This window comes from Pseudopipra pipra, chromosome 3, assembly GCF_036250125.1.
Source record: "Pseudopipra pipra isolate bDixPip1 chromosome 3, bDixPip1.hap1, whole genome shotgun sequence".
NCBI classification, from domain to species: domain Eukaryota; kingdom Metazoa; phylum Chordata; class Aves; order Passeriformes; family Pipridae; genus Pseudopipra; species Pseudopipra pipra.
Genome location: NC_087551.1, coordinates 54,141,185 through 54,157,614, shown reverse-complemented (window position 1 = coordinate 54,157,614; position 16,430 = coordinate 54,141,185). Strand labels below are relative to the sequence as shown.

General features: G+C 38.8%; 1 protein-coding gene across 9 annotated transcripts in view; it reads right to left on the bottom strand.

Moving 5' to 3' along the window:
- Positions 1–16,430, bottom strand: part of ARID1B (AT-rich interaction domain 1B) — a 324,325-nt gene that overhangs the window by 71,568 nt on the left and 236,327 nt on the right. For all 9 annotated transcript variants that reach the window (XM_064649203.1, XM_064649206.1, XM_064649209.1 and 6 more), the window contains one exon: positions 10,172–10,261. In XM_064649203.1, the coding sequence (XP_064505273.1) occupies positions 10,172–10,261 (90 nt within the window). The remainder of the gene's footprint in view (positions 1–10,171; positions 10,262–16,430) is intronic.

Below are 16,430 nucleotides of genomic sequence, written 5' to 3'. Positions count from 1 at the left end.
GAGATAGAAGTGGCAGGGTAAAGCTAAACAAATGAAAACCATTATTCTGTGCAGTGAATGTAATAAAATTTTGCAACCTTTTAGCATGGCAAAATGATCAGGAAGATCACAGTCAGACTGAAACTCTGCCTAGCCCACCTATTCAGATGGCAAGGACAGCTCAGGAAGGCTTTGGACTGATGAACTATGTCTGGGTTTTTGCCCAGCTAAACATGTCCACAGTCAGCACCCCAGAACACTGCAAGGACATCCAACAGAACACAACTCATACATTAATGAAGTATTTTAGTAATTGAAAGAGTTGGTTATTCTCACATAAGCCTGTGACACCAGAACCCTAAATACACAATCAGGTTGTCTGCACAGACTGTTGATGGTACTGGAACCAGCATCTTCGTGTTTGTTCTGACCATGGTGTGGTCAGACCTGGAGATGGGTGGGTTATAGATTGAAGGAGCTAAGAACACGCTGTTGTCCCACTGCTTATAGGGGGCCAGCACTACCTGGCCATAAAGTACTTACTGTCACTGGCAAAAAATGGCATGGTACCTACCCCTAAGGTGCTACTCAAAATAAACATTGAAAAGGACACGGTGAAAGAGATTTAGGTACTGGAAAAAATCTAAGCAGACAAAAATGCTGTACAGGTCTAAACAAATAACAGCAATTAAGAAACTGGGGAAGGTTTGACCCATGTACTAGAATAAAACCCACGTAAATCAAGTGAAATCGTGTGGGTGGCATAAAAAAACTTGGCTTCTAGAGCAAGCAGGCACAAGATTTCTTTGCATTCAAGATACCTCAGATCTCATTTTCACTTTCCAGAAACCAGCCTTACTAAAATATGTTGAGCTAGACTGGTGACAGCCCATATAAAACCTATGCTTGACACACATGAAGTATCTGACAGTCATTTACACTATAGGATGATGGGCTAGTGAGCGTGAGTAGATCAGCTTACAGTGTCAATGTCATTTAGATGATGCAAATAGTAGTTCTCAATATTCTTGTCCAGTTAATAGGCAGGTAAAAGAAATAATGAATCAAATAAATGAACCACCTGCACTGCAGCCATACAGTATCTTTGGATGTCTCTGGTATGAACCTGTTAGATGTGTCCCAAGCAGCACCACTGACGTGCACAATATTTAGACACCATGTCTCTGCTAATATACCTGATATTGAGTGAACACTTTAGGCTGACAAGCAACTTCAGCAACCGAAGGGTAGCAGCATAAAAACATGTACTGAGATCACTGACACAGGACAAATGCAGAAGCTTATTCTTCAGCTGCTAAAAAGAAGGCTAATAATATTTTTGATATCAGTTTTTAACTCCTATAAAAGCTAAAAAAATATTTAAAATTTCTCATTTCTTTCTCCAATCACATTCTATTTTTTAAAAAAGCCCCAAAGTATCCTTAGGAGAAAGGTCTTCTTTGAGAAAAAAGAGCAAATGTTTGTACACCCATGACACAGTTTTTGGCAGACTTTCCTTCCTCAGACAGCCATTTGGGTTGTATTCACTCTCTCTTCTTCTTTTAATGAACTGTTCTTCTAATTAGAATTTCTTCTTCTAATGTTTCTCCATTAACCATGAAAACAAAAAATCAAGTTTCTACATTGAGCTCTTTTTTTCAGCCCACATAAAACCTTGTCATCTTCTCCAAGTCCATCAGGCCACCGCTAAACACATTTGAAGTTCTCTGGGCTAGAGTAACAGTGACATGATTTTTCTTTGTTATCTAGACAATTTATTTTCACATTGGCATTTGCTAATACCTTCAGTACAACCATCACATTTCTTCACACCCATTCAACAAAGGATGTTTCTTTGCTTATGTGAAACAAACAGTAATGGAAAACACCACTGCAGCGAAATTAGGACTTCCTGCAAAGATATCTGCAGTATTTCTCCTTTTCACAGAAAGATCAACGTTTAAGAAAAAGCTCTGGATTGGTTTTATTTTTCTTTAAAACTATTTTCTTATTATGCTTTAATATCTATCTTGCAGTCTCCTCACTGTTTATTTGTCTGACTGCTTCTCTTCACAACGTGAATAGCTTTGGGGAAGATGGAAACTAATGACCTAGCTAAGGTTTTAACCCAGACCCCCTGGTGTTTTACCAGCTGTGCTATTAGGTTAACTGGCTGAATCTCCTCTGCTTCTCTCTCTGATATTGCAAAACCCAGTCTATGTATAGCATGCAATAATGTTTAAATTTTTCCCACCCCTAAACCTCCCTCTGCTACTGCCTAGCCTTGAAATTCATATAATCTATCATTGATAAATTAGAATCTGGGGAAGGATCAGACAGATTACCCAGATGGTAGCCGGGGAAGAAATATCCAACCTTTCCTAATGCAAACCTTGCATAATGCTCTCTGATGCAAATTTTAAGTGCTATACTGAGGACAGAGAAGGAAAGACATTTGTGGAGATGTTGATGCACTGGCTAAACAAAAAAACATTGCTCATCCACCATGTTACACATAATTTGTCATTGTAACATACCTTACACAAGATGATTTTACTATGGTGCTTGAAAAATCAGGGCAACAGTGACTTTTAGTACAAAAGCCTGCCCTCAAACTGCCCCCAAAGCGAATCCTTAATTTTAGTAGGTAGATTGGACTGCTAGAATTAATCTCAGCAGCAACAATAAAAACCTGAGGAGTACGTCTGCTTTGTACAATCAACATTTGTCCAAGTTTGCCTAATAACATGCATACTTAGGAAAATCACGGAGGAGAGCAAAGAAGGAATGGTATTTTTAAATGTATAATATGCAAGGCCTGCAGGCTTAACAGTCTAAATTTCAGGTTTGAAAAATTTACTCTCCCCACAGACTGCTGTTCCAAGGTTCCTTGGATCAACTCAGATCTTCTTTTTCATGAAGTAAATATACTGAATACCATGATATATACATACACACACACACATATATATATTTTGTGGACAAGACTAAAATACACGATGTGTCTTTTCTGTCTTCCACACATGTAAAATAAACCATAATGTTTTTTCAAATCCACAAAATCAGTGTGTTTTCCTCAGTCCCCAAATGCCTTTGTATCAGTCTTATTTTTACCGTGATTTATGATTTGACTGATTTTACTCTTCCTTGTTTTGCAGCTGCTCCCTGACGAGCATTTATTCTGCAGCCTTTTGGGATCCTTTGTGATAGAAAGAACTATCCAGTGTTAGCTATTAATATATATATTACATAGATTTCAACTCGCTGTCCTATATATTAACTTAAAATGACATAAAATGTCTTAGATCAGAGGTTCTTTATCTATAGAGAAGCTTCATAAAAAGGTTAATTTAGTTTCTAAGGGAGTAGAGTGTCCTGAAAACAATGGTGCTGTTGAACAGGCAGACCACAGGCAGCTCCCAGTTTATAGGCCACCAAGGGAAGCTGTCCCAGAGACAGGGGTCATACCCAGTAACTTTATATCAAGCCTGGTGACAGCAACATTGACTGTCACTTTGTCAAGTTCTTCATCAGTAACTGCTGTGGCTTATCTTGCTCCCTGAGCCCAGAGGCAGGGAATTTGACAGCTGCCTAATGAAGTCAGTGGAAACTTCTCTATTGAGAAGTCTCTCTGCTGGCAACTATATAAACTCTCTCAGAATAAGTCAATTTTGCTCCCTAATTCAAAAAGAGAATCCCCACTTTAGTTTAAAAAATGAAATAAAGATTCATCCTCAAGTATAACGAGATTTTACATCAGCAAGAAGAGTGTAATGACCATCTGCTAATATACAAAATGTATTTGTTGAGACCCAACTCTGGGTTTTGATGGTACAGATAACTTCAAATCCTACTTCTGCAGTTTTGCTGTCTCCCAGTGTGGCTTATCACATGTAAATCATACCCTTTTCTGCTTCAATTCTTCTTGCAGATGGCCAGTACTGCCATGTATTTAGTGTAGGCCACAGATCATATCAATCTAAAGCTGAGACTGGCTGGTGTATATTTGAAACCCAAGTACAGTCTGAAAACAACATCCTGAAATGGCAATTGATTTCTTTAACAATTAACCTGTTTTGGCAGAGTAACATAACTTCTAATGCTCTTGGGCAAGAAAAGCAGATCTTCCTGAAGTGCTTGAGAGACAGACACAAAGCTATTCACTCTAGAGTTCAGTGAGAAAAACTGTAACCTTTCAACCCAGAAATGTTGATTACTAATTAAAGTAGACATATTGTAGCTTTTTTGCTCATCACATTGAGACTACATTTCAGTGCACTTCTACTGTCAAATTAAAAATACAGAGGTAAAAACGAATCATGGCCTGATCCTTTTTAAAGACTGATGATAAATTTAGCACTCACTAAATTGAGAAACTACTGTAGTTTTTTGAGTCACCAAAGAAGTTTAGCGCACAGCTCTACTGCATGGCTTTGCCATCACATATAGATCCGCTCTGTGTACTTGTATGCATCATGTTCCTACTTCATCACGTGACTTGAGATGAAAAAGGTACGTTTTACAGAGTTAAGTGTGACAGTTTCAACTAAAACCTGCTTTTCCTCCTTACGTGATGCACTTTTTCTGGTTGTTGAGGGCATAATTCCTCTAACCCCAGTTTTCTGGGCATGAAGATTTCCTCCCAGCCTGGCATAGTGTTCCTACATACCAGGCAGAGCTCAGCTCCTCCGCACTGACCCACTTGGAGCGCTATGTGCAGAAGAGGCACTCAAAAATACCTGTGGCTTTGCACTCAATGCATGTCTCAAGCATCTTTCTTTAAGAGTCTGAAACACTTCAGTCTACATCAAGTAAACTTATTACCAAGTCTGATTTAACCTTAAGTGGTGTCATCGTTAACATGGCAAGCAGAAGAATTTTAATGACAAGAATCATTTTATTCTCTAGCTCCTCAGTGCTCTGAATAGATCCCAAAATCCCCAAATGAGAGCAAAAAACGTATTCTCAGGGAAAGTCTTTTTAAGATCTAAAAGCAAACTACAGTATCTTTTTTGTTACAATAAGAATTCTTTGATCTATTTTCTTCCTTTTGGTTTGTCTTTTTAAGAAGAAAATAGATTTCAGGGAAAAGAATCTCTACCATTGAATGTCAGTATTAAGCCATAAATCTCATCAGGAATTGTAGGCGCAAAACACCCAATTGGTATTCTGTGTCTTCCACACAAGCAAAAACATTTATATTTTGTTAGAAGAAAATACATGACTGTAGAATTTATGTGATGACTGTGTACAAATAAGCATGCCCAGAAAACAGTTAAAGGGGAGAAAAATACCTATATGAAATCTAATGAGCAAATTAGGAAATTGTAGTTACAGGAATTCAGTTGCTACTTAGTGTTTATAGGGAAGCACAAAGAGAACATCAAAATGCCCGATCACATCCCATCTGTTACTACCTCTTGCTGGATAACATCTTGGCTGCCAAAAAAGCTATTTAAATTTACTACATTACAGCTACTGATAAATATCACTTCTGTGAAGATCTAATACTAAATAAGGACAAGATCTGAGGATAAACCTTACAAGCAGTTGTGTCAAAAAGATCCAAATTTTGCTTACTATAACACCTGTACTCCTACAAGCCTGCAGTTTCTTATTCCCTGTCTCTAATATGTTTTTAACAGAGCACATAACTGTACAACAATCCTCAAAAGCTGGATCATGTCAACAACGGAAAGAAATAAAGTCAGAACAGAAAGAATGACAGAAAAAACTAAAAATGAAAAACTGCTGGGAGAAGGTGATGGAGAAGGTGGCGACTTCTATTCAACAATTTTGGAGGTGCTTACTCTGGGCACTGTCCACATAGATCTGACAGAATGCTGCCATGAAAATGCCTCAAGCAATGGAATACATTTTCCAGCACATCACAGCAGCTGCAACAGCAATTCTGCTTGCAATCCATGTCCAAAAAGAAAAGTTCTCAGTGGTCCTATTTCAGCATATCTCAAGGACTAATTAAATCCTCATTACTATCTTCTAATTATTCCAGTGCTCTGGGATTTCACTCAGCAAGTCCCCAATGGTGCATTAGATGAAAAGGGTTAAATAACCTGTGTTGATTTTAAGACTCCAGATCTATTTCAGACCTTTAGCATATCATCAGCATTATCATGAATATTTAACTATGTACCGCTGTGAAAATTATAAGGGGAAAACAATTAAAGATTTTTTAAAAATTAATTCTGACCCATATACATTTGCACTAATAAATAAGGCTTCTTTAAGTATCCCCATTATGAGAGTGCTCGCCAGAGTAATAACGTGAAGTCATTAACTGTTTCCATTAAATTCAATGGTTTTTAGGAACTCCCAATTCACTATTTTAATATAAGACTGAAACCTGACATGTACATACCCAACTGCATAAGCATGAAAAATACTACTTAAAAGCAGGTAAGTTTTCTGAGCTTTTTCAAAATTAGGTAAGGAACCATTCATTCCTGCAGGGGGTAAAAGTGCCTATTTCAACATTATTCTCCTAACAGTGCTTGAACAGGTGAGTATTTGTATAGGCAGATGGAAATCTCCATTAGTTTACAAAAGTAAGAATGGGAGTATAAGCTAAAGGCCAAGACGAAGGTTTCTTTTTCACGCTGCAGCTTCAGGAAACTAATTTAGGGTGTTAATTGGGATATGCTGGGTTTCTATTTGATCCCTAGAAATAACTTCTAACTCATTGAGCAGTTCTGGCTACTAAGGACATCCTCAAAGTGCACCTTCCAAAACTTAAACAAGTGAGTAGGTACAGCTGAATATATGGAACTCAAGACACTGTGTGTACCTCAACTATTTGCTGAATGGTCATGACAGCTGTGGTATCATTGCTGCCCTACCTCTGGGCCTGATGCAACAAAAGCTTATAAAAAGCTTTGAGTTCAATAAACACAAAAATTCAACCCCCTACTTTTGATCATACAAAGAAAAGTCTGGAGTAGATATATCAGAAAAAAAGAGTAAAACATGCATCCTCCTTCCCCCCAAAAGCATAGCAAATTTAAATGACTACCTCAATTAATCATGACTACATTGCCATTATGGTATCCCCAAGTAATGGTAATTGTTGGGATTCAGCAGCAGTTAACACACATGCAGGTAGAGCAGCCATGGCCACTCCTGCTTTTCCAAGAGACTTCTGACACCAGACCTACACAGCCTGCTCCCTCTATCCCCAGAGCTGTCCAGCTCTGACAGTCCATTATGATGTATGGGACTTACTTCAAGTCCCAGTACTTTTAAAGACACATGAGCTGAGACTACATAGGTGATGTATATAAAAGTAAATATAATTTCTTGTTACCTAGGTAGACAACATTTGTTTGTAGAACTAAAACCATTTCACCGATTTGGCATCAAACAACAATGGCCAGTTACCATTTCTGGGACAAGAACAGAAGTCCCTAGGATAGCATGCTCCATTTACACTGACCAGGTCCAAATGTCCTACAGCTCGAGCAGGAAATGAAAGATTTTAAAATTATTTTTAAAAAGTAAGCATTTTCATGCTTATTACAGAAAGCATGAAATAAGCTATATAAAAAAAAAGCTGAAGAGCACAAAAAATCCAATCCCCCAAGAAATTTCTATTGCTGTACATATGAACAACAATACTGCTCCTCTCCTTCTGCACATAGAGTGTACATGTAAAAATATGCTCACTGCTTCATGCTGCACTGTATGACAGGGAATGTATACTCTCAGGCAGGCAAACATAAAAATCCCTGCTGGGTGCTGAGCAACCATGGAATGCAGGGTAAAATACAGTCAAACACTAAGGTGAGTGTAAACTTAATGGTTCAAGGTAGTGGTTTAGCATCCAAAAGTGTTAAAGCTCAGACTCCACCTGTCAGTCAAGCTTCATGATAGCTGATAAATAGCATTTTTTTCAAGTATTCAGAGCAGAAGATTTTGCTCAAGAAATGAATACTAGTCCTTTGTTTATCCAATTCTCTCTCTAAACAAGGAAAGAAATGCTATACAAAATGCAAACCCAAACAACATTACCTTATCGAATGTAGTGTCACTGGGGTTTTTGTTTTCATTTTCATTTATTTTTTTCTTTTCTTTTTTTGGGAGAAAGTGTATCAGTAAGCCGAGAGTTTAAATTACTGTAACAGATGCCCAAGGATCAGGTGTCCTTAGCAGCAACGATTTTCTGCTCAGGTTTTTATCAGTAAATGACAAGCACCTTCCCTTTGAGCCCCCACCATTCCCCCTCCTTCCTTTCTTCAAGTTCAGTGGAAACCAGTTCAAGAAAGCAAAGGAATCAACTAATGTAACAGCCTTTTTAAAAGGTGAAGTTTTCCATTTCAAAGGAGCCTCTAATCAATGACAGTGCACAAAAGGGAATGCACGCATGTTTATGTGCGTAAGGCACAGACTTTAGAGAAGCTTTGGGGAACATGTTCTGCAAAATCAATATGATCCAGCTAGTTACAAATTTTGAATCTCCCCCATGAACCAAATGGACTTCTTATACAAGCTGGGTCACAAGATCATGCACATTACACCAGTTTTTGCATATGAAGTGTTCAAAAACTGCAACATTCCCAAAAACATTTTCTCTAAGAAAATACCTACAAATCTCACTGCAGAGAAGAAAAACCAGACTAAATCAATCTGTAAATTTTAATTCTTTCACTGTTATTTACTTGTTTGATTTCCCAGTTATAGCACCTGTCTTCTCTGTTTTACTTCTGAATACCCCTCTGCCTCTCCTGACCATATAATGACCCCCAGTTTTGTTCTACAGCAGAACAGAGGTTTGATCTTTCCAGCTCTGTCAGACCTGCATAACTCATCCCCAAAGCCAGGTGAGGAATACACACTGCAGAAACAATTGTTACTGGGTAATATAACATTTTGTGCCAAGACCCAGTTGTGCCAGGAAATGTAAATATCTTTGTGAGATGTTTGGGTCTTTAAAGCCTCCATCTGATCCATTCTTGCTGCCTTGTGACATCTATCGCACAAGGCATCATATACTTGTGTTGGATACTGAGGCCATCCTTTTTCTCACCAAACATGCACAGTATTCTAATTTTTTTAAAGGGGAAAATAAGTCCCTGCACTAACAACTGAGTATAAAGAATGACTGAAAAGGAAACAAAACAAATGAGCATGGAATTCTGTATTTTATGTTCTCATTAATCAGCAGTCCTGGAGGAGGGGACAATCAGCCCAGAAAAATTGCAAAAATTAAGACTCTCTGCTCTTCTTTGTGAGTCCTCTTAGCTCCTCCTGGATGCTATCCCAGAAATTTGTCATTCTGTGAGTTCAACTTGTTTCACTGCGAGAAAACTTCTAGTATTTATGGTATCCCCATATGGTGCTACTTAGGATATTTCTGGAAGCAAGACATTTTAGGAGGGGCATTTCATAAATAACTCCATGTTTATCACAGTTATCATGTGTCTGTTTTGCAAGCCTGTCACTGGCACATGTTAACCACTGCATGGACAGGATGCCCAGTTTACAGCAGTTGATTGTATGTAGGGCCATGCAACAAAGCTGTGACAACTATCTTCCATGAGCTAGGGAGGAAGGAGGTGAAAGGAAAAAGGCTTAAAAGTTAAAAAAGGTAACATTAATTTAAAAATGCTCTGTTTATTTTTGTGAGCACTTGCTAGGAAGCACCCTTTTAGAACCGTGCTGTTGCCTGCAATGTTTTCCCTTGCAAGATTTCCAAATGTTTGAACCATTTGACCTAAATATTTGATTTCCTTTTATATTTAAAGATATTTTTATCCTAGAACTGGATAGAGGACTATCGTGTCCATGCAAAGACAGAGATGAGAGTTTTAAGAACAGTAGCAAAACTGTAGTGCTCATAGCGAGCACTATTTCTGTATATCTCAATTTCAAGATAGACAAGAATAAGTTGTATTCTCTAAGACACGACTCAAGTATTTACAGAAACTGCCTTTATACCCTGGGCATTCATTATATTTTGAGAAAACCTTGTTTTCAATTATAGTTTGGTAAAACCTGCTATTCCATTGCTCTTTCCCCATAGAAGGAACACCCCCCCCCAAGCCTCTTACAATGAAGACTGTCATTATTTTCCCTGGGAGAAGAAAAGAAATACCAGAAAATCTCACATGGCTAATGTGCATCTGAAAACAAAGGCTGCATTTGACACCGACTAAAAAAGCCCCAACACCTAACAAACCTCGGTCCTGTGGCATTGGTGACTGGCTCAAGGCAGGGTGGGAGCTGGATTCTGACTGGCTGCCAGGAGGCTGCGGTGGCATCTGACTGCCTGTAACACACAGAGAAAAAAGGGAAAACAGACTTGCTTTTAACATTTCAATGCACAAAACCAAGCCTTGCTGCATTTTTCAACCACTCAACATCAAAGAAATTACCAACTGTATAAGGTAAAGGCAGAGCTCAACAGGTCAAACTTTTTTCATATTAGTTTTCTTTTATTTTTTGAAACCCATGTAGGAAACATGCACAAACATATTTAGCAACAGGCATGGTGAAATGTTCAATTTTGTATTGAGCGAGTTCCCAACCTCACCAATATGATCCAATTTATAGCTGCAAATCTCCTGACACATATTTCTGTTAGAGAGTTTAACAAAATCCAAGTCTGCTGAACAATAGGGCTCATCCTGCTGAGCTTAAACTGGCCTCCAGCCAGGCAGACATGGACTGCTGCCAACAATATTACCAATGAAAAATTCGGTCAATACAAAAATGACTAATAACAACAGTTTAAAAACTATTTCGATGAATCAGTGGTTTCAATATTGTTTGAATGTCCATGTAGAATATGGGAATAAACAATAATGCATGTGGTGAAAGTGAAGCATGTTTGAAAGAGATCAGAGAGAAAAGGGGTATCTTATTATTCAAATAAAAGCAAAGGGAAGTTATTTATTAAAATAACTAGCCAGAACAGACAGATCCATTTTTATTACTTCGTTCAAAAGACATCCAGAGAATTCATCCACTGCTGTCTGCCCACTCAAACAAGAACAGCACTCACAGTGCTGTCTGTGAGGCTCAGGACACAAAATCTTCCCTTTCAATGTTAATGGATAATAAAGCAGGCTTTTATTGCACTGATGCAAGTCACTCCTCTGGGTCACCATTCAACACCATGTGAAGCAGGGAGGTCAATGCTACCACCCTCCCAATGCCCCAAGGGCCTTGTGCCTAAGAGTCAACTTGTCACAGGAGTACAATGAGACCTGGACATCCCCTAGGACTCCTCTTCACTCCTGGTCTGAGACATGCCTACTTGTGACAGCCCAAGAGGCTTGAAGACCACCTCAGATTACGCAGCAAATATATACTTTACGCATTTAGACACTGCAGTGATGAGCATGGTATAAATAGCAGGAGACAGATTTATATCCCTCATCCTCAGAAAGTGTTCAGATTATTTTCCGTTTGAGAGAAATGGAACGAATAAAAACAGAGGCAATAGATTTGTGCCTGCTGAGACTCATTTCCTCCTGCTCAGCAGCTGCCCCTCCGCAGTGCAGGAGCAAGAATCCTGCGGGCAGTCCTGGCGCTGGGAGCTGGGCTGACAGCGGGGCAGCAGGGCCTGCTCTTTAGAGCCATGAAGAGCCCCAAGTTGGACATAAAAGCAGGAAAGCAAATGTGCCTGCTCTGCCCTATCCCCTTCCCAACCTCAAACCAACTGAGTCTCAGCACCAACTCTGAAGAAAAGCCAGACTGATGGAGAACAAAAAGAAAATCTATAAAATGTGGAGTGTAACCACTGCCTAGCTATTCAGATGAGGTGTATTTGCACCAAAAACATGACACTCAACATTACCAGGAGCAGCTGTGACAACTGTCTCAGAGATGCAAATGCTGGACTAGAGGCAGAATTGTACCTCTAAAAGACTAAACATGCCACTCAGTGCCTGAGGCTTTGGGATCCATGGCCCATTCATGAACTCTGAGGCATATGACAATAATAATGAAAAAACCCAGATTGTGTTTTGATGTCACTCAAGAGCAGGCTGGGGAGACAGTAAGTGCCTTCATCATAATGAACGCTTTCGGCTTGACAGGAAGTGACTCAAAAACTGTAAACAAACAGCAATTCCATGTGAACACAGGGCACTGCCACTTCCACTGTGTATGCCCGAGGCACTGCTATCAGACAGAATACTTTAAGTAGATCAGAACCATCTAAGATTTTTGCAAACACTTAAAAATATTAATAAAGGCAGGGTAGTCATGACTGCACCACACAGCCCTCAGCAGGGTCCCCCTTTAGGTGGAGGCTTGACAACTTTGAGAGATGCTATAGTGCATAGAATAACTATGCTAGGCAACAAATTTTGCGTATTATACATGGTCTCTATTTTTTACATGGATAATAACATCAGTTCTCTGTCAGGAACCTTATCCTGCACAGGCAGATGTGCAAGCATAAACCACGAAAGTCAAAGCCCAGAACCGCACACGTACAACACGATGCAGTTTTATCTGCATCCTTAGTTAATACAGACTGCAGAGTTTTGCAAATTTACTGAAATTATTAGCCTCTGCAAACACTAATGCTATTTTATCAGTACACTTTTTTACATTTACTTCTGTTTTTTTCCTGTATTCAACGAGCTTTAAAGCAAATTTTTTGCTTCACAAAGGAAAACTACTTCATAAACATACTCTAACGACAAGCTTTCAGGAGAAGTATCTGCTATGCTAATTATCAGTGGGTACTACAGATTATCCAGATGCTGGACATCAAGGTATTGCATCAAAATGTTTTCAGTCAAACTGCCATTTTATTCTTAGAAGCGATCTGAAAGGTAAAAGGAGGCTAAGCACCCAAATACCTTTGAAGACTTGAACTGAACTCTTAATTTGGGTATCTAACTCCTATTGATTGGGAGCTGATGACAGGACTTTAAAAACCTTTGAAGATCCTGTCTGCCATGCTTTTAAGTTTCTTTGTCATGAAAAGAAATGACCTTAAAGATTTTCCATTTCTTTCCTTTAAATGATAGTAATCCTTCTCTCTTTCAACCAGTATTGCAGTTGTGATTCTTGGAAGACACTTTAAATAATACATTAACAGACTTTTGTATTTTATTAGGGAAGGGAAACTTCGACAAAAGAAAAACAACCTCTCTTCTTTTTTTAACATTTTTTTAGCAAATTCTACAGCTATTTAAGAGAGAAAAAAAATTCCAATACCTTTTTTTCACTGACAGACTACTGCCTCTTTTGAGCCAATGATACACAGATGGAAGTTTAAACGGGGATGACCTTTTCCCATGTTTTGTACAGCACTATTGCCACATTGGTGAGATACTCCACCTGCCAAAACTTATCCAAAGTGAATACTACGGATGTTTCACAATATTTTTATTATGCAAAATCACAGAAAATGCAATAATGTGCATCAAAAGGATAGAAGCTGCCACACTATTTCTTTCCCCTTTATTTAAAAGACCAAAACACTGTTCAAATATATATAGCTATCTAGTAAAATTAGTTGTTAAAGCTACCAAAACCAGTAGTCTATGTAATATAGTGTCTGCTACTAAAAAAAACCCAACGGTCAGCTGAAGAGGTAAGAAAATTTAAAAATGCTTAATAACATATTTGTAAGCTGGTTTTCTATTTTTTAAATTATGTGAATTGCTTTTAAACATTTTGCACTTTGGAAATCTACACTTCAAATTGAGTCAGGAGAGACTGCACAGCACCTTTGGAAGAAATGGACTGACAAAAGTACTAAACAGTGATTACATTATGACTACAGCCATGCAGTTAAACTGTAAAAGGTAAATTCCTCAGAGCCAACAAAGCAAGCAAGAGCAGACCTTTGATATACTGCTGAGGAGGGGTCCTTACAGTCAATTACAGTCCACATCAGTAACATTTTGAAACAAGCTGAGGGCTCTCTGCTCCCACCACTGTAATGACACTGGAGGATGCTCAGCTGCAATACCCTGTACCAGCTGCATAGCACCTCACAGAACTATGCCTGAACAATTGAATCAAGAAAGCACTTCAGTGCTAACAGGTTCTCTCTGGGAAATTACTAGTTAAGGAGGGAAGGAGGGATATCAGCATAGGAATTTTAAGGTGTGTGAGGAACTGGCAAACAGGAGGGTGGGGGACTGACCATAGCCTGTGTTAAAAGGGGAACACTAGGCTGAAGGAAAGGCAGAAATTAAAGATCTTGTAGCTTGTCTTTGGGACAATTCCCAATATATTTTAGGAATTAAGAGCTAGAATTGGATTTAATGATATTGGCTGATCACAAAGTAGGGAATTTTAGTCAATATAAAAGATGATAAAAGTACTACCTAAGAAACCCTTTGGATCACCTTTCGGGTTGGAGTATCAAAAATGCAAACATTTATATTCACAGAAACAGGCCTTTTGTAATGGAAGAGCTGTAGGTTATAAGGTAGAAATGGGAGAAGAAAAGGAAGGAAAAATCTGACCATATTTTTGGACCTAAAATGGTTGTAACTTACAAACAGTTGTAACTAACCATTTGACGTGCCACCAAAAGAAACAAATTTATTACTAGGATGAATTAGGAGGACTGTTTCCAGTAGAGATAAGACAACACAACATCCCTGCTGATGTGTCACTAGTGAGCCTTCATACAGACAAACGTAGAAAGTTTAAAAGTTAGCTGGAATGGGAACCATCTACCAGCATGACATAACAGGAGGCTCAAAGAGCAAGTATTATTTAGTATTACAAAAATTGAAGCTGTGATTTTGTGACTTCTTTCTAAAAATACATTTGCAGCTAAATATCAAGGAGGAAAAAGATCATGATGTGTAGGATGATAATCAAACCATTACTGGAATTTGAAACAACTTCCTTTTAGGAATAATGAGGTCCTGAAAATCTAGTGATTAAGATGAAATCTGATAAAATAATGGGATAATCATCACACAGTAGATGTGACAGTAAAGGCTTACACACCAGAAGGGACATTCTGGGTCTCAGATCCCTACATCAGAAATGAAAGAACATAAGTAGGCTTCTATATGGGAGCGTTTCAAATGAGCTTTTCAGGAAATTTAAAGTGAGGCAAAATGACCTCAAAGGAAAGAAATTTTTCTATGGGTAGCATAAAGCGAAACTGGTCATGTGTTTTGTGTTATCTCTTCATCTCACAAAGCCTATGACCCCTTAAGAATAAAGATGATTTTCTTCCTTAATTTATGCATTATAGCCAAGCTTCCTGTCATATCAACAGCATTTTTTAAATGACTTATTCATTCCAGTAAAAACCAGGGGCTGTCTGCATATCCTCTCAAATTAAGACACAGAAAATATTAAAACTTCCTCATATCTATGCAGTAATCTGAGTGCAGATGTTTTAAAAGGCCTGAGACATGAGGACCCTTTCAGATACAGCAGCTGTGGCTGTGCTGGGATACAGAGAGTCAAGTACACTCAGACTAAACCTTCTGGCTTTGCTCAGTGCCACACTGAGTAGGAAGTGAAATAACTGTTAGTACTGCCTGCACTGACAATGGGCTTGGTGTCAAGGGGCAGGAAAGCAAATACATTGCCCTCCAGGGCCAAAGCTCATTTTGCTCCAGAGGGGAAGGGAAAGCAGCAGCAGACACTGCCAGGAGGGTCTGTTTCATCCATGCCCCATCCAGAAGTCACCTCTGCATTTGGATCAAAGTTAAGCACTTTCTCCTGAGATTTTGGAAACAAGCCCAAAGCAAGCTGTCAATGGGAATCTTCAAAAAGCTGCGACTCACCTGGATAATGAGTGGCTTTCCAGTAGGTTATAGCAAGCACCTGTCTGCCTGAGGACTATTCCTCTCCAACAAATTCCAAAATCCTGCTGCAAACTGTGAAAGCACTAGAGCTCTTCAAAATTAAGGATGCACCATTTATTTATTTGTATAAGTGAAGACATAAGTCAGTTTAAATCTAGGAATCACTGCTTTTCTATCCTCAGTAACACCCACTCCAGACTTGTAATATCACTTTACAGTTATGAGAAGTTTCATTTGGAGGAATGAAATTCTTTCTGCTTTCACCTCTGCCTAACTCCCCATCCATTTAATGCATTATTTTCATTAAGCTTGGGAGAATTTCCAGCCCAGTGTATTTCTGCTGGAGGCCAATCCAGCATGGCGCAGCCCAGGATAGCAACCAGTTAAATCTTTTCTAATCCCTGCATTCAGAAATGGTGGCTCACAGCAGCTGGCACACAGGAACTGAACAGAGCAGGCAAGCTCGTATTTCTCTCACCAGGCCAAATTAATAAAAACAAAACCTGATTTCTCCTTCTCATTTTCCTATTCTTCCTGCTCCCCAATATTTTTCCTCTTTCAAACAATTTTTTTTTATTTCGTTTGAGAAGCCTAATGTTTGGCTGTCTTCTGAAGAAACGGGCACAGTGACAGATGAAAGGCCGTATTCATCGCCTAATTCAGAATAGGAAAAAAACGACTGCTGTG